The sequence below is a fragment of the Lepus europaeus genome, chromosome 16 (genome assembly GCF_033115175.1).
Source record: "Lepus europaeus isolate LE1 chromosome 16, mLepTim1.pri, whole genome shotgun sequence".
Taxonomy (NCBI): Eukaryota; Metazoa; Chordata; class Mammalia; order Lagomorpha; family Leporidae; genus Lepus; species Lepus europaeus.
The window spans coordinates 6,813,399-6,838,858 of NC_084842.1; the positions used below are offsets into that span (position 1 = coordinate 6,813,399).

Sequence of the window (25,460 nt, forward strand, 5' to 3'; positions counted from 1 at the left end):
AGCAATAAAACCTTTTAAAGAAACTGCCTGTATATGTATTTGTCTTTCAGCACAGCAGTGCGTAGAACAAGTGGGAGCCTGCTTAGCAAGCAGTCATTCAAAAATGTGGATTTTGAATCTTAAGCTGCCTAGGAAGTTATTGAACGATCTTATAGTACTAAATAGCAAGAAAGAGAAAGACTGTGCTGGATCTGTCATTTTTTTCCTGCTTCAATTCGTTATATTGACTCTATGGATCTCTGCTTTAAACTGAAACTTTTGGGTGTATTGATTCTGCGAAACTTAGAACATGACAGGAAGTTGTCTTTGATCTTGAACGAAACCTGTCTCCAGAGAGTCGGCTGTGGCTCGTTATTTTTAGTTCCAATCTTCACAGGATTCCTGTTAGTCTCCCTCATGTTTCAGAAGGCACACTAGTGTGTTTACTAGGAGACACTGATGGGGGGGCATGATCAAACACAGATTTTCTATCCATAACTTTGCATGTCTCTTATGCTGAGAAAACAAAACTGCCCTAGATAAACAGAGAACTTAATGAAATGAATAATTGAAACACACGTGGGGGAAACGTGGAGGTGTGCGTGATAGTTACCATGAGGATTCGGAGGTTAATTACTGCACTTCCTTTCTGATCAGTTTCTGAAGTGCATGAAGTCAATATTTTTCCCCAATTAAGGAATCTGGAGCAATACCCTTGCGACAGAGCCGTGTATTTAGCACCGTAAGTGCTGCAGCTCCAGGAAGCTTCGAGGAGGGAAAGATCGAGGCCTTACCGCAACCCGCTTCAGATCCTCCCACTTCAGTGCAGATCCACAGATAAAAGTCGTGTAGGCCAAGTTGCACTTAAATATCGTCTCCAGCTCCAAAGAAGGAGGGGACCTGGGCGAAAAGGAGAAGAGAATGCCGACTCGCACTCAGAGGTTGCTATACTTCATTGGTGCATTTCATAAGAGGCTCTAAATACCCATGCTTTTGGGAAACATCTGTCCTCCAATATTAATCCAAGTGGTGGGGCCGGCCCTGTGGCAAATAAAGCTGTTGCCTGAAGCGCCGGCACCCATATGAGTGCCAGTTCTAGTCCCGGCTACTTCACTTCCGATCCGGCTCTCTGCTGTGGCCTGGGAAAGCAGTAGAAGATGGCTCAGGTCCTTGGGCCCCTGCACTCGCATGGGAGACCTGGAAGAAGCTCCTGACTCCTGGCTTCCGATCGGCGCAGCTCCAGCTGTTGCAGCCATCTGGGGAGTGGACCAGGGGATGGAAGACCTCTCTCTCTCTCTCTCTCTCTGCCTCTCCTTCTCTCTCTGTGTAACACTGACTTTCAAATAAATTAATTAATTAAAAAAAAGAAATCCAGGTGGTTAGGTGATATTGATGCCATTAACCTAACTCCAAGGCTAGGCATTTAGTTCAGGCTCTTTCAGTCAAATTCCCGTGAAGAAACAAGTGAATGCTAATTAAGAAATGCAATATTATGGGTGAAGAAGTTCACTACATAGTAAAAAAAGAGAACTAATTGAAAATACACAGCATTTTAAAACAACTACTGTAATAAAATACATGAGGAAAAAATGGCAAAACTGGAGGGAGAAGCTGATGCATGCCACTATGAAGAAGAATTTCAGTATGTCTCAATTATTAACAGATTAAACAGAAAAATCAAGCATGTAAGTTTCATATTTATAAATTCTTCAACCAACATTCAGAAAGATTAGTTATTTTCAGTAGCCCAAGAATATTTACCAAGGTGATAATTAATTAACCAAGAAGGAAAGTTTCAACACTTTACAAAATATATTGTCCATATGGTGATATTTGAATACAGTATAATAAAATTAGAAGTTAATAACCAAAAGATAAATAAAAATATCCCTCATATTTAGAAATTATAAAAATTAGACACTTAAAATATTGTGGGCTAAGAAAAAATCAAAATGATTCTTATAATTGTTCTTAGAAACAAAATATTTTTAAAATATTAAATATGACTTTGGACACAACAATGGCAGTGTTTTGGGTGAGATTGATAGCTTTAGATACTAATATTTGAATAAACCCAGAGAAATAAGAAGGAAGTAGATAATAAAAACAAGGGTGGGATAAAATGAAATAGAGAAACAAAAGAACAGAGAAAATAAACAAGATCAAAAGCTGGTTCTTTGAAAAATATCATAACAAGCAAAATTGGTAAAATTGATGGAGATAAAAAAGGAGACAAAAATAACTTAGATTGAATGAAGAGGATTTAATGCTTCCAGGAAAAGTCAATGTAGAACATGAAGTAGACAACAATCATGTGCCAACAGCTTTGAAAACTTAGGCAAAACAGATTACTAAAGAGATTTTAGCAGAACTAATTCTGGAAGGATGAAAGAACGAAATTGAAGGTTGGCTTAGAACCAAAACAAAATCAAAGGAAACACACACGCACACACGCGCGCACACACACACGCACACACATGCACACACACCAAACAAAACGTATGTACTTAGCAACCCTCCCCTTTCCCGCTCCCTCTCCCCTTCCATTCACATCAAGATTCATTTTCAATTCTCTTTATATACAGAAGATCAATTTAGTATATATTAAGTAAAGATTTCAACAGTTTGCCCCCACATAGCAACACCAAGTGAAAAATACTGTTGGAGTACTAGTTATAGCATTAAATCACAATGTACAGCACATTAAGGACAGAGATCCTACATGATATTTTTTTAAGAATTGATTAATTTTCTATGCAATTTCCAATTTAACACCAAGTTTTTTTTTTCATTTTCAATTATCTTTATATACATAAGATCGATTCAGTATATGCTAAGTAAAGATTTCATCAGTTTGCACCCACACAGAAACACAAGCTGTAAAAATACTGTTTCAGTACTAGTTATAGCATCACTTCACATTGGACAACACATTAAGGACAGATCCCACATGAGACTTAAGTACACAGTGACTCCTGTTTTTGATTTAACAATTTGACACTCTTGTTTATGGCGTCAGTAATCTCCCTAGGCTCTAGTCATGAGTTGCCAAGGCTATGGAAGCCTTTAGGGTTCGCCGACTTCGATCTTATTCCGACAGGGTCATAGTCAAAGTGGAAGTTCTCTCCTCCCTTCAGAGAAAGGTACCTCCTTCTTTGATGGCCCCGTTCTTTCCACTGGGATCTCACTCGCAGAGATCTTTCATTTAGGTCTTCTTTTTTTTTTTCCAGAGTGTCTTGGCTTTCCATGCCTAAAATACTCTCATGGGCTCTTGAGCCGTATCTGAATGCCTTAAGGGCTGATTCTGAGGCCAGAGTGAGAAACCTTACATTTTAAAATGACAGATAATGGTACGTGACTTTTATTATGTAAAACATTATGGTTTTGTGGATGATTAAGTCCAACAAGCACAATACTTCATACAGTCACCGTTTTTGTGGTAGCAGTGCATAACATCTGCTTAACATTTTTCAAGAACACAATATATCATTGTCACCTTGTGGGAAAATAGATCTCTTGAAACGTATTGCTTCTATCCAACTGTGATGAAGTATCATGTAACACGAATGGCAGGACTTCAAAGACTGAATAGAATTCTATTGTGTATGGGTATCACATCTTTATTTACTTTTTGATGGACATCTTGGTTGATTCTATATCTTGGCATTGTCAACAATACTGCAGTAAACATGTGGGAATGCCAACACATCATCAGTATACTGATTTCATTTATTTTGGATAAATACCAAGCATTGGGATGGCTGAATCATGTAATTCCATTTTAACCTTTTTGAGAAACAATCCTACCATGTTATGAAATAGCTACAATAATTTATCTTCTTACCAACAACGCATAAACATCCCCCTTTCTCCATATCCTCACCAACTTTTGTTATCTTTTGTCCATTTGCTAACTAACATTCTAACTAGGGTGAGGTAACACCTCTTTGTGATCTGCATTTGTGCTTGTGGTTTCAGTTTGATGATTAGTGACACTGACATTTTTTCATATAATTGTTGACTATTTAAAAAAAAATCAAACAAAATTTATAGTACCACTAGTCCTAGATTGTTTTACAGGTTTGCAACAAGCAAATAATTTCATTTTATGTGAAATATTTCAAAGTCATATAATATGTAATAGTATTCAGCAAATAGAAGAAAACCAAGATAACCATGATTCCAAAAATACTAATGCAATACAATATATTAATATATTAAGAGTCCAAAATTATTTAGTCATAGACTAAATAATTATAAATAATATAAATAATAATATAAATATTATTTATAAATAATATAAATAATATTTCTTGATTTTTATTTATTTTTTTAAAAAGATTTATTTATTTATTTGAAAGGCAGAGTTACAGAGAGGCAGAGAGAGGGAAGGAGGGAGAGAGAGAGAGAGAGAGAGAGAGAGAGAGGTCTTCCATCCACTGGTTCACTTTCCAGATGGTAGCAATGGCCAGAGCTGCACCAATCTGCAGCCAGGAGCCAGGAGCTTCTTCCAGGTCTCCCATGTGGCTGTAGAGGCCCAACCACTTGAGCCATTGTCTACTGCTTTCCCAAGCCATAGCAGAGAGCTGGATCAGAAGTGGAGCAGCCAGGACTTGAACTAGTGCTCATATGGGATGCTGGCACTGAAAGTGGTGGCTTCATATTGAATAAATATATTTCATGGTGTATTTGGATAGGAGATAATTCCTTAGCATAATAAAGAACATCTTTAAAATAAAAAAGAATCTTTGATGATAAAATATTGAAGTGTTTTTTTAAAATGAAGTAAACATATAATTTTATCATCAAAGATTTTTTTTTTATTTTAAAAAGGATTATCTGATGTTTCAACAAGTACAGTAAGAAAAAAATACAAATTTCACAGTAAGGGTTGGAGAAAAGAAAAAAACTGTCTTCATATCAAATGATGTGATTATTTATGCAGAGTCCCTTAATACGAATGCAGAAAAAAATAGAGGAATGTGTGTAGATTAATATAAGATTGATACACAAAAGTGAATTGTGTGCTATCTATACCAATAGTAAAAAACTAGAAAATATATTAAAAAGATGATTTTTAAAAAAAGGTTATTTATTTGAAAGTCAGGAAAGAGAGGGGGTGGAGAGAGAGAGAGAGAGAGAGAGAGAGAGAAATCTTCCATTGAGTGATTCACTCCCCAAATGGCTACTAATGGCCAAAGCTGAGCCAGGCTAAAGCCAGGGGCCAGGAACTTCATTCAGGTCTCCCACAAGGGTGACAGGAGCCCAAGAACTTAGACCATCCTCTGCTGCTTTGCCAGGTGCATTAGCAGGAGCTGTATTGGAAGTGGAGCAGTCAGGACTCAAACTGATGCCCATATGAGATGCTGGCACTGCAGACAGCATCTTAACCTGATATACCAAAGTACCAGCCCCCAAAATGATATTTTTCTTAACATCAGAAAATACCAATTATTTAGAATTACAGAACTTTCTCTAGGATACACAATATACCAGGCCATAAAACAAGTCTCAGCAAATAAAAAAAATTGAAATCATACCATATATACCATATATTTTATTTGACCACAATGGAATGAAGCTGGAAATTAACAACTTAAGAATTTCTAGGATATATTCAAACACATGGAGACTGACCAAAATGTTCCTGAATGAACAGTGGGTCATAGAAGAAATCAGAAGAGAAATAAAAAATTTCTAATTTCTGGATGACAATACAACATATCAAAACTTATGGGATACAACAAAGGCAGTGTTCAGAAGGAAGTTTAGAGCAATTAGTGCCTACATCAAAGAATTGGAAAGGCATCAAAAAATGAGCTATAAATGTATCTTAAGGACATCAAAAAACAACAAACCAAACCCCAAATTAGTATTAGGAAAGAAATAATTAAAATTAGAGAGAAATAAAATTAAAACCAAAAGCAATAAAAAAGTTAGTGAGATGAAGAGCTGCTATTTTTGAAAAATTAAATGAAATTTATACACCGTTGGCCCAACTAACCAAAAAAGAGGGAGAAGACCCAAATTATTAAAAATCAGAGTTGAAAAAGATGTAACAATGGACACCACAGAAATAAAAAGAATCATTAGGAATTACTACAAACAGTTATGCCACCAAATTGGAAAATCTAGAAGAAATGGATAGATTCCTGGACACATACAATCTACCAAAACTGAGTCATGAAGACATAGAAAACCTGACCAACATGGAGACTGAATCAATAGTTAAGATCCTCCCAACAAAGAAAAAGCCCAGGACCATATAGAGACATCACTGAATTCTACCAGCCTTTTCAAGTAGAACTAATTCCATTTGTTTTCAAACTATTGAAAGCAATTCAAAGGGAGAGAATCCTCCCAACTTACTTCTATAAAGCCAGCATTACCGTAATTCCAAAACCAGCACGAGATAAAACAAAGAGAATTATGGACAAGTATCACTGATGAACATAGGCGCCAAAATCCTCAACAAAATACTAGCTAGCTAATGGAATCCAACACACATCAGAAAGAGGACTCACCTGAGTTAACCGGAATTTATCTCTGGTATGCAGGGATGGTTCAATATACACAGACAATGCCATGGCTGAGAAAGAACTCAAAGAGCAGTCCCAATCACAATAGCTACACAACATTTAAATACCTTTGAATCAATTTAACCAAGAAGTTGAAATATCTCAATGATGAAAAATGCAAAAATTAAAGAAATAGAAAAAGACCTCCTAAAATGGAAAAATCTTCCATGTTCATGAATTGGAAGAATTAATATCATCAAAATGTGCATACTACCAAAAGCAGTTTACAGATTCAATGTGCTGCCAATCAAAATACTAACAACATTCTTTCCATATCTAGAAAAAAATGATGCTAAAATTCATATGGAAACATAAGATACCCCAAATAGCTAAAGCAATCTTGAACAACAAAAACAAAGCGTGAAACATCACAATACCAGATTTTAAGACATACCACAATCAGTTATAATCAAAACAGCCTGGTACTGGCATGTGACCAGTGGGGAAAAATAGAAACTCCAGAAATCAATCCACACATCTACAACCGACTAATCTTGGACAAAGGAGCTAAAATCAACTCCTGGAAAATGGACAATCGCTTCAACAAACAGTGTTGGTTAACTAGATTTCTGGGTACAGAAATATGAAACAAGACCTGTATGCTACAACTTACACAACAATTAACTAAAATTGGATCAAGGATATAAGTCTATGACATGATACCACCAAATTGCTGGAGTATAACACTGGGGATACTCTGCAAGACACTGGCATAGGCAAAAACTTCTTGGAAAAGATCCTAGAAGCACAGGCAATCAAAGCAAAGGAAAAATGCTCAGGATCACTAGCCATCAGGGAAATGCAAATCAAAACCACAAGTAGGTCTCATACAGAAATCAAAAAACAATAAATGCTACTAATGAAGACATGAGGAAAATGATACCTTAATCCTCTGTTGGTGAGAATGTAAACTAACACAGAGATATCTGGAGATACTTCAGAAAGCTGAAAATAGGTATTACGTATGACCCAGCGGTCCCACTCCTGGAAATTCACCCACATGAAATGAAGTCAGCATATGAATGAGTTATCTGTACCCCAATGTTTATTGAAACTCAACTAACAATAGCTAAGATATGGAATCAACCCTTATGTCCATTAACTGATGACTGGATAAAGAAAATGTCATATGTATATACACTATAGAATACTACTCAGCCATAAAAAGAATGAAATCCTGTCCTTTGGGGGAAAAAAAAAAAAGGAATGCGACTGGAAACCATCATACTTAGTGAAATAGGCCTGTCTCAAAGGACAAATAACATATGTTTTCCCTGATCTGTGGTAACTAATAGCATACAAAATGTCATGTATATGAGCAAAATTGACATTTGAAATTCAATGATTGTTTACAGCATTTGTCTACTGTTGAGGAACAGTTTTTTTTTTCTTCTTACTATTTGTTGAATTCTTTACTTAGTGTGAGGTTAATATTATGAGTATAAAATATATTGAAAGTGGATCATTGTAAAAATTTTTAAAAAAGAATAAGAAAGGAAGGAGGTGGGAGTATGGGAGCACGTGTGGGAAGGGGATAGGGTGGAAGTATCACTATGCTCTTAAATCTGTATATATGAAATACATGAAATCTGTTTACCTTAAAAAATTTTAAAAACCCATGTGCACATCACAGTAAGTACACAAAACACGTTCATACTAAGTCCACCAGAGTTCATAGTTCAACTATCTTCTTAATAGCAACAGCGAAAGTCAGAACTAACTGGACCAATACTTTCATGGTTCTTTTTTTTTTTAATTTTTATTTATTTATTTTTTTATTTTTGACAGGCAGAGTGGACAGTGTGAGAGAGACAGAGAGAAAGGTCTTCCTTTCGCCATCGGTTCACCCTCCAATGGCCGCCGCGGGAGCGTGCTGCGGCCGGCGCACCGCGCTGTTCCGATGGCAGGAGCCAGGTGCTTCTCCTGGTCTCCCCTGGGGTGCAGGGCCCAAGCACTTGGGCCATCCTCCACTGCACTCCCTGGCCACAGCAGAGAGCTGGCCTGGAAGAGGGGCAACCGGGACAGGATTGGTGCCCCGACCGGGACTAGAACCCGGTGTGCCGGCGCCGCAAGGCAGAGGATTAGCCTGTTGAGCCACGGCGCCGGCCCCATTCATGGTTCTTAAGGAAACAACTCCCAGCTTATAACTATCTCAATGAAATTATTTTTCAAGACTATAAGGAAAATGAATATATCTTTACATTAAAACAATAACAGATCTGTTTTTAAGAAAATATAAAGGATTTGCTATTTGGTAAGAAGGAAAATAGTTACAATGGGAAGGAAGACCAAATATGCAAGAAGAAGCTGAGAAAAATGGTTAAATATGAGAATAACTCAATTAAATTGGTATAAAATTGAATTGGTAGATTTTGAACTTTAATTAGAATTTGTGTATAGCCAATATAGGTTCATTTAATGCATCATCTTACAGAAATAAGGAAGAGGTTAGTCATTCAGGATAAAAATGGACAAGATAATTTAATAATTATTTTATGAGAAAATTCAAATAGCTGATAAATAGGGTACAAGGATGGCTTAAATTTTTTAAAAAATGCTATTGTAAGTGTTAGGTAGAATGCAGTTACATTTCCAAGTGCAAGGGTATAAGCAGGGCAATAAAAACTCTCACAGCTGCTAGTGGAGGCACAGGTGATCAAAACCATTTGGGACAACTGACCATCTTATTGCAGGAAGACATTTGAACTTGATTATCCTGAAATTTTACTCCCAGTGCATGGATACATCTAAAGGAATTTACATAGCATCCTTCTCCATAGCTGCCCGCGCACGTGGGGAAATGCCAACAACCCCAGAGTGGATTGAGGAAAATGGCGGTGTATCCACGTCGTGGAATGCCACAGTGCAGAGTGATGGAAACAAGGCGGCTGCAGACAGCTCAGTGTCAGTGGGTTTTCCAGTCATCATATTGCTGGAAATAAATTTGTATCCCATTTATGTAAGTCTATAATTGAAACAAATTAATATTCTAACTAAGCATAAGAGAAAAAGCAATTTAAAATGTATTAGATCCAAAGCCAGAGCTGAGCTTACTCCTAAGGAATAAATATAGGCTTGCAACTGAGGAAGGTTTTGTTTATACGCTGGCACTGGAATATTTCTTAATTTGAGGGGTGATTACATGGCTGTTCACTTTATAACCTTGCATTTAAATGTGCATTATAATTGTATTTAATTTTCTATAGCAAGTTTAAACATGGCGCTTAATTATTTCCTTGCTATTTTAAAACTAAATAGAATTTCTAGTTTATTTCTCTATACTTCATTAACCCACGTGCACCTTTTAAAAGTTTTTCATTGAACTCTTGTTCTGTTGGATTATTTACTTTTTGGAGAAGATAGAATCATTAATTGTAATGCAATAAATATGATACACGATATATTTAATATATAAAAGGCATCACATGAGGCAATCATTAAGTATTAAACAATTTTGAGGAAATGTATGGTATATTACAGTGTATCATAATATACTAGTTGAATCTACAGGAAGAAGTATTTATTAGCCCTAGTGATACAGAAACTGACTGCTGGTATAATACAAATTTTAAGGTAACTATATTGAATAATGGGAAGGAGGTGGCATGTGTGCAATAGCTGGCGTTTAACAAATATTGCCTACTTCTGAGGAATCAAAAATGACAAAATAAATGTTTAAAGTTAGGAGAAATATTTATTTGGCAAGATCTTACAGCAAAATTACCTCTGATGAGTAGTACTGGGGGGAAAGGAAAGGAATAAATATTTCATAAGCATTTTGCTATTTGATGTGTAAATTATGTTCATGCATTACTTTCTTGAATGATTTTTCCTTCTGGATACCTGTCTTGATCTGCCCCTCCCCCTAACAATGGCTGAATTAGGCATCTCTTTTGTCTTATATCAACACTCACACGCATGCATCTCCCCATCACTGTGTTTTGATTTTCACATTTCAAGTAAGCTCATGTTCACATTATTTTCATTTATCCTGATCAACATTATGGTATGCTTCCAATCTGAGAACTAGTCCCTTTTGTCAATTCTAGAAAGTTCTCATCTTTAAAATTCTATTGTGAAAAGTGGCACAAGTACAATTTATGTTATCATACATTCAATATAATGAATGACTGTAAATGCAACGTTTATGTACTCATACACAATAATAACAAAGTTACTCAAGGAAGAAAGCACCATGCTGTCACTACTCCTTCTTGTGTAGTCTACTCTAAGCTTAGGTATCTACTTCTTCTGGAAGCTTTAGGAAATGTATAATTCCTACTTGTATTTATAGATTCCTTTCTGCTTAATTCAGTTAATTTTTGTTGTATGCAAATCAGTGACATGACTTAAAGAAATATAATACTTTAACTTTATAGCACTTTATAGCATAGCATATATCTTAGATAGTGTTCTATTTAAGTAATAAATAACCACAGAAAGAAATGAAATGTGATAATGTGTTTATCAGTTGTCTCTGCGCATAGAATCTTGCAAGATGTTCATGGTGTAAAACAACAAGAAGCTATTGTTTATTATGCTCTTTATTCTAACTGAGCTCAGTGGAGTGATACTTCTGACCCAAGTGGTTTTGCTGGAGTCACTTACATGACCGCACTGGGTGACAGAATCCAAGATGGTAACATACACCGAGGCTGGTCTGGAAAGCTGCCTGCTGCATGGGTCCGATTCTCCACCAGAGTAGTTGATTTTCACATGTAGTGGTTCGTGACTCTCAGAGACTGAGCACAGCAGCTGTCTGGCCGATGTGGGCTGACTATAACTGGTATCCTGTGACTTGTGCATATTTTGTTGGGAGAAATGGGCCAAGACGCAGTAGAAGGGAGAACAGACTTCGCGTTGCTACGGTCCATCTTTAAGCACATCCACCCCAGTCTTTGCCCCGGCCATAAGAAGTCATATCCCTGCCTTGTTCAAGATACTCTCACCCTCCAGAACCTCACATCTTTGCAGCATCAAAGTCCTGAATCTCGTCATCTAAAGCAGGTCTAGATGTGGGCAGGGGTTGCCTCGCCATCTGAAGCTCTCTGAACAGAACAGGCTACTCTGAAGCCAGCAGAGGTGGGACACTTGCAAACCGAGACTTGCAGCAGTAAGAGGAAGGCCAGTCATGGAGGTTGCTTGGGAATCTCTTCTCTACAGAAATTCCAGATGCACTGGAGTACCGTCATTAGACTCCTCAGAGGGCAGGAATGTTTGATTGTGCGCCAGGTCTGTCCTCATGAACTCATTCATCTTGCTCTCATTCTTTGTTTCTTGGCTCTGTGCTTGACACTCTGAGTACTTCTTTGTTCCCAATCAATGTCCTATGCTTATATTTTGAGGACTGTCGTCTGCTTGATTTCCTCTATGTGCCACTTTGGGCCCCAAAGACCTTTTTGGTTCACTTTGAACTTTATTTGACCCTTTTACTCCAAATTGACAGGACTTAGACCAGGGAAATCTCGTTTAAAGCATGGGGAACTATCTGTAAATCTTACTTAGGTTCATGTCATGCCCAGAAAGTCATACGCATGATTCCTTGGAGACAGAACTCTCTTTACTTTGAGAATATCAGGCTGCTGGGAAGAATGCCATTAACCAACCACATTAGAAATCCTTTTTGCCTCACCAGGAGCATCTAAGACGCACCCTCCTAAATCACTCTCCAGTCTGAACGCAGCTTCCTACAGCTGCATCCTCAATTGGATCTTGACCTTGAGGTCCTGTGTTATAGGTTGTGGGCCAGAAGTGATTTTTTTTTCTCTGATTTCATGGTTTTTTTTTTGTTCAGACGCAGTTCTGGGCTTTCTATATTTCTTCTTAGCTCTGTTTGAAAACTGAAGAGTTTCTGGGCCAGCGCTGTGGCGCAGCAGGTTAAAGCTCTGGCCTGAAGTGCCCGCATCCCATGTGGGTGTCGGTTCTAGTCTCAGCTGCTCCTCTTCCAATCCAGCTCTCTGCTGTGGCCTGGGAAAGCAGGCCGCACCCGCGTAGGAGACCCGGAAGAAGCTCCTGGCTCCTGGCTTCAGATCGGTACAGCTCCGGCCTTGTCTTATAGTATTTTATCATACAAAATGAAGTAAAGGAGACCCAGCACTCTTTTGGGAAATCTTATTAGCAAGCTTCATAATTTCATTATTATCATATATCATATATATTGTACATATAATATATAATCACATAGCACATTATTATATAGGTGCTATGTAATAAGAACATATACATATTCTAAATGCATTTACTATATATGTATTATATAATGTATTATATATTACATCTATTATATAATATATAATATGTCATAGATATATAGTAATATATTCACCATATATAATATATTTAATATAGTATATATTGTGTGCTACATATTAATGTATATTATATATGGTATACATTATATATTAAATAATATATTATATAATATGTAACATCTACTTACAATATGTAATTATAATGCAAAATATAATATAATTATAATATTATATTATAATTGTAATGTAATATTATAATTATATTATATAAATTATATAAATACATAATCATTATATTATAATTATATTATTATAATTATACATAGACTATAAATATAATTATATAATTATACAATATTAATTATATATTATGTTTTATATATAATATATATTTTATTATATAAATATACATATTATACAACATATAATTATATATATTTATATAGCATATAATATAAATATATGATATTCTATGTATTATATAGAATATCATATATTTATGATACATATTATACAGTATATATACAATCTATAATATCATATTCCATATTACATTATAGTATATATCATATATAAATACATTATTATTACATATAATATTGCATTACATTATATAATATGTAATATGCAATATATCATGTATTATATAAATACAATGTGCAATATATTATATATTTATATAATATTCCATATTTCATATATAGAATATCATATAACATAAAGCATAAATAAAATATAATATACAATATATGATAAAATATAATTATAAAATTATATAGTGTATTATGTCATATACTATAATATATAAAATAATATATAATATGCATTATATTACATAAAAATGATATATAATATAATAATATAATATAATGAATTAATATAAATAAATATAGTATATTAATATATTAATATATTAATATATAATACAATAAATGATCATGCTATCTAAATATATGATTATTATATATAATTTATGCTGTATAAATATATAATTATTATATATAATATAATAATTATGTAATATATAGCAATTATATAATTATATATAGTATATATAACATATACATATTTTATAGATAATATAATGTATAATATAATATAAAATATATATGTTACATATATTTATATATAAATATATATAAACATACAAATACGTATATATATATTTATACACATAAATATATATAAAATATGCAATATAAGAATATATATTTTACATATATTTATATAAGTATATGCAAAATAATATATATATTATATAATATAATACTAATTAAACTATATATAAAATTATAATATAATTACATAATATAATGTATAATATATACTATATTATATTATAATTTTATATATAGTTTAATTATAATATAATGTATATAAGATAATAATATAATATAATTATATAGAGTATATGGATAATATATGATATAATTATATTATATTATTATAATTATATTATATTATTATAATTATATTAATGCATCATATAATATATAATATGTAAACATACCATATATTATATATTAATATATTATATATTGTGTATAATATATAATATATTAATATGTGTATGATATATGATATATTATATTAATTATATTATATTATATTTTCTGTGTCCCATACTATTGCTGGGGACAATGTCACCAAAGTTCTGCTATGCTAACATGGGTGGCTCGTTCTCCAATCATGGTTTTATCATTGCATTTCCAGCATTTGCCAAAAGTCTCCATTCAAACCTTCCAGCCTGTCTCTACCGTCAGGTCCTAAGACAAGGCTGTGTGTTGGCTTTGTTATACAGCAGAACCTCTTCTGCTATCAGTTATCCATCTGCAAACAAGCCATTCTAGGACTTGTTGGTCTAAAACAACATAATGTTCCTATTTTTGTGGGCTGAGTGGTCTCAGCCATGTGATTTCTTCTGCTCCGTATTAAATTGAGGGCTTGTCTGGGATACCAGGATAGCCCAACAACAGGATACCCCCAATGACTGCCCATTTGACTGCCATTGCAACTGTGTGACTGGGGGAGCTGAAAGCTGGCTGGGTCTTCTCTCCATGGTGACTCAGGACTCCACATGAACGTTGAGATTGTCATTCCTCTAAAGCCTAGCCTGAAAGTGGCAAAGTGTGGCATCATCTGCATTCTATTTATCATCTCAAGTCACTGACAAACCGAGACTCAAGGAGAGCAGTAGCATGAGTGTATAGCAAAAGAAGAAAACGTTGAGAGTTGTATTCAAAGGGAAGTCAACTGTAGTTATAGGTTGTAGCAATTGCTTGAAAGGAAACAAAGCAGAGTAAGAAGATAGAAGGAAATCAAGGACACCTATTTAGACAGGATGGATGCGGCGGTCTCTTGAGTACTGAAGGATGAGAATAAATCTCGGAGCAAGAAGCACAAACCAATAAAGTGGTCTTTTCAGCAATTTAACTTAAAATAAGGCTGTGGTAGTGGGAAAATGGGGTAGAAGTAGAATTAGGATTTATTTATGAAACAAAGTGGATGGGACTGATGGGAGTATACACGGGGCTAAGGGAGAACAGGATTACCAAGAGAATGCCCATTTGGCTGTTTCAAGGAGCTCTGGCAGGAAGAAGGATGCTGTGGCTCTACGTGGAGGGGGTGGGTGTGCCGCAGGAGCACAGACACAACACAGGACCCCAGCAGCTGAGAGCCTCAGCACCAGCTTTGGAGAGTGAGGTGAGACCAGACTGTAGCAGCCCAAGCCACTGATGATATAGCTGCAGGGTGAGCCTGGTGTGAATCGAGCCTGGAGTCCTGTCAGGGACAGAGTAGCTACCAACCTAGAGGAAAAACAGAGGCATGTTTCTCTCTCCCCATCCCCCTGACAATGGTGCCCTGCGACTGGCCGAGAGAGGGCGGGCGACATTTTGGACATACATAACAGCTGTGACAGCTTGGGTCCATGCGCCCAGCAACCAGCAGAAAGGAGACACCTGAGTCTGGCTAGGATTGATGGGGGCTGAGCACTCGTGTAGGTCTATGAAGTGTCCCCAGCCTCTCCACACATGGCAGGCTCTGGGGCTCAAACAGCCTAGGTGGAGTACCCACAGGTAACTTGCTCTGGGAGCATCTTCGCCTCTCTAGACAGGACAGGCCAGCAAGGCGGAGCAGATCGTCGGTGCCCCGTGACTGCAGGAGCCTTGAGTGCTGGGACTGTGTGAACACTGTGGCTATGTGGAAGGGAGCAAGGTGTGGCTGGGTCTCTGGCAATTGCAGTGGGCAGCTCCACATACCTGGGGTGGTCACTGCAGCAGGGTTTGTGCTAACACTGAGGACTGCGTGGAACCTTTGTGTGGTTCTTGAGGTGGTGTGGAAGAATATTATACCCACTAAGACCTACCATATGACCCAGCCATTCCACTCCTGGGAATTTACCCCAAAGAAATAAAATCAGCATCCGGAAGAGTTATCTGTACCCCCATGTTTGTTGCAGCTCAATTCACAATAGTTAAGACATGGAATCAACCCAGGTGTCCATCAACTGAAGAGTGGAAAAGCAAATTATGATATATGTACACCATGGAATACTACACAGTAGTAAAAAAATGAAATCCTGTCATTTCCAACAAAATGGATGCAACTGGAAACCATTATACTTAGTGAAATAAGCCAGTCCCCAAAGGACAAGTACCATATGTTCTCCCTGATCTGTGGTAACTAACAGAGTGGTTAATAGAAGGGAAATTGACACTTTGAGATGTGACAATTTTGAATAGCCCCTGCCTACTTGTTGAGGAACAGTTTTTTCTTTATACTATTTGTTTAATTCTTTGCTTAATGTAGGGTTAACCTTATGAGTATAAAGTTAATTGAAAATAGATCTTAGTAAAAAATAAGAATGGGAATGGGTGAGGGAGGAGAAAGACATGTGGGAGCGTGGACAGGAGGGACGGTAGGGTGGGGAGAATCACTATGTTCCTAAATTTGCATATATGAAATGCATGAAGTTTGTATACCTTACATAAAGTTTTCTATATGAAAAAAGTAAGAAAAAAATTAAATGTAGAACAGAATTGCCCATGTGATTATAGAGTAATAAAGATTTTAAGTACAAAAAAAAATCATGCATAATTTTTTCATAATATACATTTCCATGAACTTTTTGGAGATTCCTCATGTGTATGGATTTCGATTATTTTGCTCTCAAATAAACTTAAGCTTTAGTTCCATTTCTCAGAAAAAATGCAGAGTTTCCTGAAAAGATAGGCAGTGCCATAGTAAGGAGACATTAGCAGCACCGTAAAGTGGTTGACAATGACGTTGGAGCTCACATTTATGAGAATCCAATGTGACAATGTATTGGGCACGTCAGATGTGATCCCACATACAATCCCATATAAGATCAAAATATTGTAAATCCAGCTGACTTATGAGGGCTCTTTAAAAAGTTTGTGGAAGATGGAATTAAAAAGGTCAGCTTATTTTGTTGTAAAAACTTTTGAATTCATGTATAAATTTTTTGTAATATGCATTTTCCATGAAATTGTGAAGATTGTGAAGACCCCTTGTATTCAGTGAACTGTTTGGATAACTGATTAATCATTTGAGAAAAATAAAGGGATTAACTCTAAACACATCCCACAAAATCAAGTATAGTGAGCTTAAGTATTAAAGATTACAATATAACATTTCAGAAATGCTAGAGAAATAGTCACTTCATTTTAGAACAGAGAGGCCTAAGAATGGCAGGACAGCAAGGAACCAAGAGTGGGTGGACTGGTGCATGTGCGAATCAAATGCTTCTGCATTAGAACAAAAGCATAAACAAAATTAGAAGGTAAAGGAAGGGGCAAAATACATTCAACCTATGGAGGAAACGGCTTAATATCGAAATATTCAAGCACAGGAAAGTGGTAGAAAGATCTCTTCATATAAGAGGATAAAAAAATAAAGAGAAATTTCATGAAAGGAAGAGAACTGTCAAAAAGTATAAAATTGTTCCATCTCACTAGGAACCAAGATCGTAACTGTAACATAAAGCAATAAAGAACAACTTTTTATATTTAAATAGCAGTAAAAATTCTTTTTGCCTTAAATTTATATTCCCCAGTGTTTGACCAGCGATTTAGCCTGGACTGCTAGTGGCAGGGTAAACTGCTCAGAAGGAAAACACCTTCGAGAACGATCCTCTCTGTGTGGACCTGAACTTCACCTTCTGAGAATTAAGAGGTTAAAAAATTAGAAAGCGCACCAGACTTGTGCCCCAAATTATCATTGTGTATGATGATGATATTAAGTGTAGGGTAACTTAAATGCGAACTAGAGGTCCCTCAATATTAGTATACATGCAGAAACACATCTAGCAGGATATATTCCAACATATTACTCTAGTGATGAGATTGCTTTTCTTTTTTTCTTTTTGTTTTCTTTTTGTTATTCCTTTCTGAATTTTCTATGAGTAAGACCAAGATCATTTTATTCCGCTAAAACACATCCGCACACATTTCCGGCGCCGACACAGAACTCACAGGCTGCATGGACACACTTACTCTCCCAGGAAGACAATCTCCGTGTTGATTTCCCCCGACCTGTGGCGGAGGAAGTTCCTCAGAAAAGCTGTCACACTGTCCACAGTGATGTTTCCACAGACCACGATGTACCTGGGCAGCAAGGACAGGGGAGGGGTACCAGTGAGGAGCTGGAGGATCTTCCTGTCAAGGTTTACACATGGACAATTCACTTACAGTTAGTTTGAAATAAGTCTGGCATTGGAATCACCCAGATTCTAAAGACAAAAACATTAAGGACTGCATTGCCAATGTGCAAAAGGAATGTTAGACTTCTGTAGTCTTCTAGACCATCTGAAGTTGAGCATGCCCCAGACTTCTGAGTTTCACATAGCATCCCAGGAGCACAAGAGTAACTATCATTACTGTTAAATTTTTTTCTCAGTTATTTCTAACTTATGAGAGTGGTTCAAAAAGTTCATGGAAATTGGAATGAGAAACGTAAGTTTATCTGGGAGCAAAAAAATTTGAAATCCATGCATAGTGTTTTCATCATCTATATGTTCCACAAACTTTTTGAAGATGTTTCTGTGTAATGACCTTTCAGTTAATTCCTAATTAACTGAGTTTTTCCTCCCCTTGGTAGAGAGCTGATGCTCAAATGGCTCATTAACTTTCTCCATAACTAAATATTGTGACTGAGGTAGCACCACATTCTAGGTTGTTTTGGTTTATAATTTTATGCCTAAAATTGTCTAGTAGTTATAGAAAAGTGAGTGCAATGGAGAGGTAAGTAGGACAGGTGTAGAAACCTATGCACATGGTTTTTGTGATGAAAAAGAGCTGCTGATTTTTTTTTGGCTTTAATATATTTAAAAAAGCTATGCTGCTTCTTCCCATTAGCCACATAAGAAATCAGAAACCATAGTTTTAACCTACATTAACCATAAATTTCCCCTACTTTAGTGGTTGATTCAGCATGAGTCTCGTATGCCTTTCCTGACGCAAATGGGATTTGATTTTAGCTTATCTAGTTTGTGTCACTGCTTCTCATTATTTATGGTCTCATTAATTTCATTATGTTTTATTCTTTCATCTTTGTACTCCTTGGCCAATAGTGGTTTTCACTTAAATGCATTAAGAGATACCCTCCTCCCCCCAAGAGAGTTTATCTTCTTTGTATCTCTTGCCTACAGCAGACAGGAACTGAATAAAAATATACACACATTGAATTTAAGACCTCCAATCCATTCTCTTCTTAAATGTGAAAAAGAGTTATGGCAGTTGAAGTGATGAGAATCCACATAAACATGAGATACAGGCACCTCCAGTTTCATTTCCCTCCTGGAAAAGAATGCTTGAACAATGTCAATGACCCTGGAAGTGCTGCAGGAGGGAGGGTAGAAACTGCTCCTCCCTTCAGGAAACTCAGCACATAGCGAGCCCTCGACAATTTGGGGGGTGGGGTGGGATTTTGGCTAAGATAATTGAATTGAATTATTTAAAATATTAAACTTGAGGGGTGGCATTGTGGCATAATAAGTAAATCTGTTGCCTGTGGCTCTGGCATCCCTATGGGCACTGGTCTGATTCCTAGCTACTCCACTTCTGTTCCGGCTCTCTGCTATGGCCTGGGAAAGCAGTAGAAGATGGCCCAAGCCCTTGGGCCCCTGTACCCACATAGGGGACCTGGAAGAAGCTCCTGGCTCCTGGCTCCTGGCTATTACTTGGTCCAGCCCTGGCCATTGCAGTCATTTTGAGAGTATACCAACAGATGGACGATTTCCCTCTTTCTCTGTCTCTCCCTCTCTCTCTCTCTCTTTCTTTAACTCTGACTTTCAAATAAATAAATAAATAAATTTTTTTAAAAATAAATAAAATATGAAAGTTGGCTTTAATTTGACCCATTGTGTAAAGGCAGCCATTAGTTAACCATATGATAAAATGAGTAAGAAAATAAATAATGATGCTAGAGTAGTGATGAGGGATGCATAATTAATATTTATTGGCAGTAAATTACAACTTTTCTGTCCTGGTGGTTCATTTACTGCTCTTCTGAGCATTTGCCTGTAGTTTGTATGTAGTAGCAAACACATTCACATGGCATTTATTCTTGCACTGTCCTCTTTGTTGAGGGAGGACCTTGCCAATATGAGTGAATTTTAAAGTTTGTAAAATGTGGAATGAAAAGATAAGTTTATTTGATGCAAAAATTTTAAAATCCATGCATAACTTTTCATAACATGCATTTTTCAAGAGCTTTTTGAAGATCCTTTGTATGAATGGATTTCAAAATATTTTTGCACCAAATAAACATATCTTTTCTATCCACTTTCCACAAACTTTTTGAAATACACTCACGTGGTCGGCTTTGGTTCTATCACTAGACCAGGCAACACATGTCTACCGTGGGGTACGTGACTTAATAGAATAGCTCAATCTGTGGAAATTATAACTGAAAGGCTACTTACTTCTTCCCTTTGACCACATCATAGGATCTGGTGTAGTTCCTCGTGTTAGCAAAAAGTTCCACCATTTCAGGGACATAGTTGGCAAATAGTATCTAAAATGATCAGAAAATAAAACCTTTGGTTTCATTATTTGGACAGATTCCCCCAAAAGTCCAAGACTATTAAGGAGAAAGAAGGTACATACAATGTTCTTTTGTCTACAAGGGTCATTACGATGAGCTACATGCTAAGAGAGATTTGGTTAAAATGTAAGAAAAGTCTCCTCTGTATTCAACAATGAAAGCCAAGCCATAAGGCAACTTTCCCACTGGTTCTGCCCATCATCATATCTAGATTCCCTCCTCACTCTGACTTCATTCTATTTTGAGCCCTTGGGAATAGTTTAGCACATGGGTATTGTGGCTCTTCAGGTTAAGGCAACACTTGGAACCTCCATATCTTATACTGGAGTGCTGGTTAGAGTCCAGAATACTGTATTTCTGATACAGTTTCCTGTTAATGTAGTGGAGCAGATAGATGATGGCTCCAGTGCTTGGGGCCCTGCTACCTACATGGGAGTTCCTGATGGAATTTCTGGCTCTTAGCTTACGCCTGGCCCAGCCCTGGCTATTCTGGACATTTGGGGAGTGAATCTGTAGATAGAAAATATTGCTTTTTCTCTTTCTCTTTCTCTCTCTCTCTCTCTCTCTCTCTCTGTGTGTGTGTTTCTCTCTGACACACACACACACACACACACACACTCCACACTCCCTCTCTACATTGCAAGTAGATGATAAATAAATGCAAATGAGGTAATGATTGACATCAATAGGGATTATCAGAGAGGTGGAGTGAAGAATTTTGTTAAGTTAGGGAATTGAATTGAAGGTCACTAAAAGGAAAGAATGCTTCCTTTGCCTTTGCTACACTCCTGAACCAAGCCAAGTTGTTCACTCATTTGAAATTAAATGCTGGTGTACTGAGGGCTTACTCATTTGGGCTGGGAGGGACAGAACTTTCTTCAGATCAAATCTTAAATGAAGAAAGACTGTATTGTGCTTGGCCAAAGATGAGGGTGGAGAGTGTTGCACAAATCTATGCAGAAGCCAATAAGGGAAATCAGCTCTTTGTCCACCATCATTTAACCCTTGCAACCATGCACAGGCTCTGGGAAATGCAATTCTGAAATTATGGGACCTGTGCACCTTTGCATTTTCATATGACACCTGCTCTGAATAGTGCAATATTGACCTGTATGGCTTTATTTCTCACCATTAGCCAAAAGGTTTTTTGGTTTATGTAGCTATATTCAAAAAATATTAAAAATATTCTTCACCAAACTCCCCAGGGTGAAGAACATGATGAAGGTCCGTCCTAAGGAAGTCTTGGCCACCACATCGCCAAAGCCAACTGTTGAGGTTGTCGCCATGACCAGGTAAATGGATTCAAAGTATGATATATTCTGTGAATTTCTACCTTTGAGCCATGGGTCACCGGAATTTTCCACCTGTCCAAAGAAAGAAGACTCAGGAATGATCACTGAATGATATCCAAGGGAAGGTTTTCAGGAACAGGCAAAACACTGGGCTGATTTTACTTCATTCCACCCCAAGGACATAAATGATTGTCAGGCTGCAAAGGGTTCGCAGACTGTGGACAGTGACTGTGAAGATGTGGATTCCTTCGCTGGGATTATGGCTGTGATCTGAGGGGCATGTGGCTGGAGTGCAGCATTTGGAATACTTGGTAGGGACGGCTGCCCGTGTGTCTTGTGCACATCATCACACCTGGAGTCAGCAGACTCCAAGGGCTCTCAGACTGAGCAATCACTACGCATTCTCATTCCCAGGCTGTTTGAGGAGTTTCATTAAGGAAGGCAGCAGGTAGAGGAACACTTCATTGCATTGAGCTTGTGCTTCTGAGTGCTAGTGTCTAAGGAAAATCCACAAGTTTCCCAGGTCACTTCCTTCTCCACTGCAAAATCTACTTAATGATGAAGGTAAAAATCCTCTGGGGGCTGACGTTGTAGCATAGCAAATTGGACTACTGCTTGCAATGCTAGTATTCCACATTGGGTTGCCAGTCCAAGTCCTGGCTGCTCTGCTTCTGATTCAGCTCCCTGCTAATATGCCTGGGATGGAAGATGGTCCAAGTGTTTGGGCCCCTGCCACCCATGTGGGAGACTCAGGTGGAGTTCGGGGCTATTGGCTTTGACCTAGCACAGGCCCAGACTTCGCAGTCATTTGGAGATGAACTATTGAATGGGAGATCTCTTTCTGTGTCAGTTTGTGCGTCTCTCTCAGTCGTTCTGCCTTTCAAATAAATTTAAAAAAATCTTTTCAAAGAAAAACAACAAAATATTTTCTTCTGATTTTCTCTTTCAGTCTTCATATTTTAAGGAAACTAAATTCATCAAATTATCTTTTTGTACTTAAAATAAAGAGTAACTTAGGCACTTTTATTTATGGTGTATAAGCATATAGATACATTTCTATAAAATATTAATATCACAATGCATATTTTATGATATTTATTATTTTTATATCACATTATTATGTTAAATAAGAGGTTTCTCCAAAAAGCTCATTGAAGATGCAATTAAGAGATCATTTTGGTACAAAGACTTTCTGAAGACTCCCCATATGCATGGGTTTCAAGATTTTTTGGATACAAAAGTAAACTTATGTTTTAATTCCATTTTCTGTGAACTTTTTGAAGTACCCTAGTGCATGCGATACTTTATATATAATACATACTTATATGCAATTAATTTTTCATCTTTCCACCTTTTGACTTTTCTTCCTCATAGCTTACATGTTTTCTAGTTGTTTTCTATTTCTACTTAGCACGAAAGATGATCGGGTGCTGAAGATGTCTGGGGGAAATAGGTGCTTCACTTTGTTGTTGAAAACTGGAATGGAGATTAGCAATCATGTCGTTGGCTCAGCTATCCGATCACTTTTTAAAAGTAAAGCACCATTTTCGAAAGTGACTCTTTCTTAAGTGTGAGGTTGAGAATATGGGTTCCTGTAATCCCGACTCCCCGAGAGGGCAGAGCTTGTGTGTTCTGTGCCCAACTCCCATGGCTAATAGTGAATACCTCTGAGAAGTCAACAGTCTGCTTCCAGGAGCTTGAAGGACAGTATCTAACCCAAGAGCACCTGCTATGTTTGCAGCTAGGACGAGCCCCCACGCTCTCTCCTGTAGCCTTAGGTGATAGCCACAGGGCTCCACAATGGGCACTGACATCACTGGGCTGCCCACGACTCCAGAGCCAGGGCTGAAAAATCCAGGCATCTGCCGTGGCTACTGTGGTACTTATTCAGGACAATGTCTCCTGCCTGAGTACCGAGAGGGGTCGTGGCTAGTTTCAGACACTTTGTGGGAGACACATACTTTTGAAGATTATGAGTTACAAGGATGGAGACAGGGACTCAGCAGGTTCCCCTCCACTGTTCAAAGAAAGGGCATTAGGCACTGTGACTAGATGCTTACCAGGTGAATGAATCCTGCCGCCGTGAACCAGGTGCTGAGAACTATAGCCATCAGTTTGGAAAACTTTACTGAATTACTAGAGAAAAAGAGACAAAGAACTGGTGGGTGTCCCATGACAGGTCAGGTTCCGCAGCAGCACAAGCAGCTCATCCTGGGATGTTGCTACTCGAGATGAGGTTCGTGGACCAGAAGCCATGATGGCATTACCTGGGAGCGAATGAAGAAACACACAGTCCCAGGTCCTGGCCCAGTCTATGCATCCGCAAGGTCATGAGACCTCTGTTTGATCTCTGTGCACGTTAGAGTCTGAGAAGCACAGAATACAAACACCCCAGGCCACATAACACTTCTTCCAAGATTCAGATTTTGCCGTGACATCTGTTAGCCTAGCCTTTAAAAATATACTGTGCATGGATCAGTGAAAGGTAAACTTAATAGATTGCTACATTGTCTAAAGTAATAGCTCAAAATGCCTTATGTCGGGAGTTCTGGGAGTGGACTGGCAAAAGGAAATTTAGGGTCGATCACAGAGACGTGGAGTCACTCACACCGTGGCATTCATTCAAAGGTCGTGGGGAAGAGGCATGAACAGAGGCTCTCCTTCTAAATAGTACATAGAGTTTAGTTGGCATCCCTGTGGCTTTCAGGCAATGCAACCTGTCACACAAGAACAGCCTTACCCATTCCAAACTGTAATGTTCAATCACCTAGCAGTGAAATTCGCCTGGACAATATTGTGAGGTATTTCTAGGAAGAGTGTAGAAGCATGGGAATTCTAAGCGATGGCCGACTCAACTTAAAACTTTAGAAGTATTGTAGTTAAAAGCTAGTTTTGATTTTTGTTGTTTTGAGGAAGATATGTAGGTGGCCCTATTTCTGTAAGCAATAACTCACCGAGGCTAATGGACAATGCTCACACTCAGAGAAATTGCCTTATATTCCTAAACCCAAGAAAGGTTTACATAGCCAGGGTGGGCATGATTCAAAAAACAACTGAAAAACAAATCTGAAATGATTTTACTGTGTGTGTGTGTGTGTGTGTGTGCGTGTATGTGGTGCAGGGACACAGAATAAAAACCTAAATGGGCTTACACATTGTAGCTTTCAAAAGCAAAGACTGCAGGTGGGCATTGTGGTACAGTGGGTTAAGCTGCTCTTTGGGATGCCTGCATCTATGTCGGAGTGCTGGTTTAAGTCCCAACTACTCTGCTTCCCATCCAGGTGTTGTTAATG

At 37.3% G+C, this 25,460-nt stretch overlaps 1 protein-coding gene across 1 annotated transcript in view; it reads right to left on the reverse strand.

Moving 5' to 3' along the window:
- Positions 1-25,460, reverse strand: part of KCNU1 (potassium calcium-activated channel subfamily U member 1) — a 148,132-nt gene that overhangs the window by 92,816 nt on the left and 29,856 nt on the right. The window contains exons 7-11 of the mRNA XM_062213820.1: positions 24,228-24,303; positions 22,069-22,239; positions 20,754-20,845; positions 18,325-18,435; positions 774-879 (exon numbers count right to left, since the gene is read on the reverse strand). Of these exons, the coding sequence (XP_062069804.1) occupies positions 774-879; positions 18,325-18,435; positions 20,754-20,845; positions 22,069-22,239; positions 24,228-24,303 (556 nt within the window). The remainder of the gene's footprint in view (positions 1-773; positions 880-18,324; positions 18,436-20,753; positions 20,846-22,068; positions 22,240-24,227; positions 24,304-25,460) is intronic.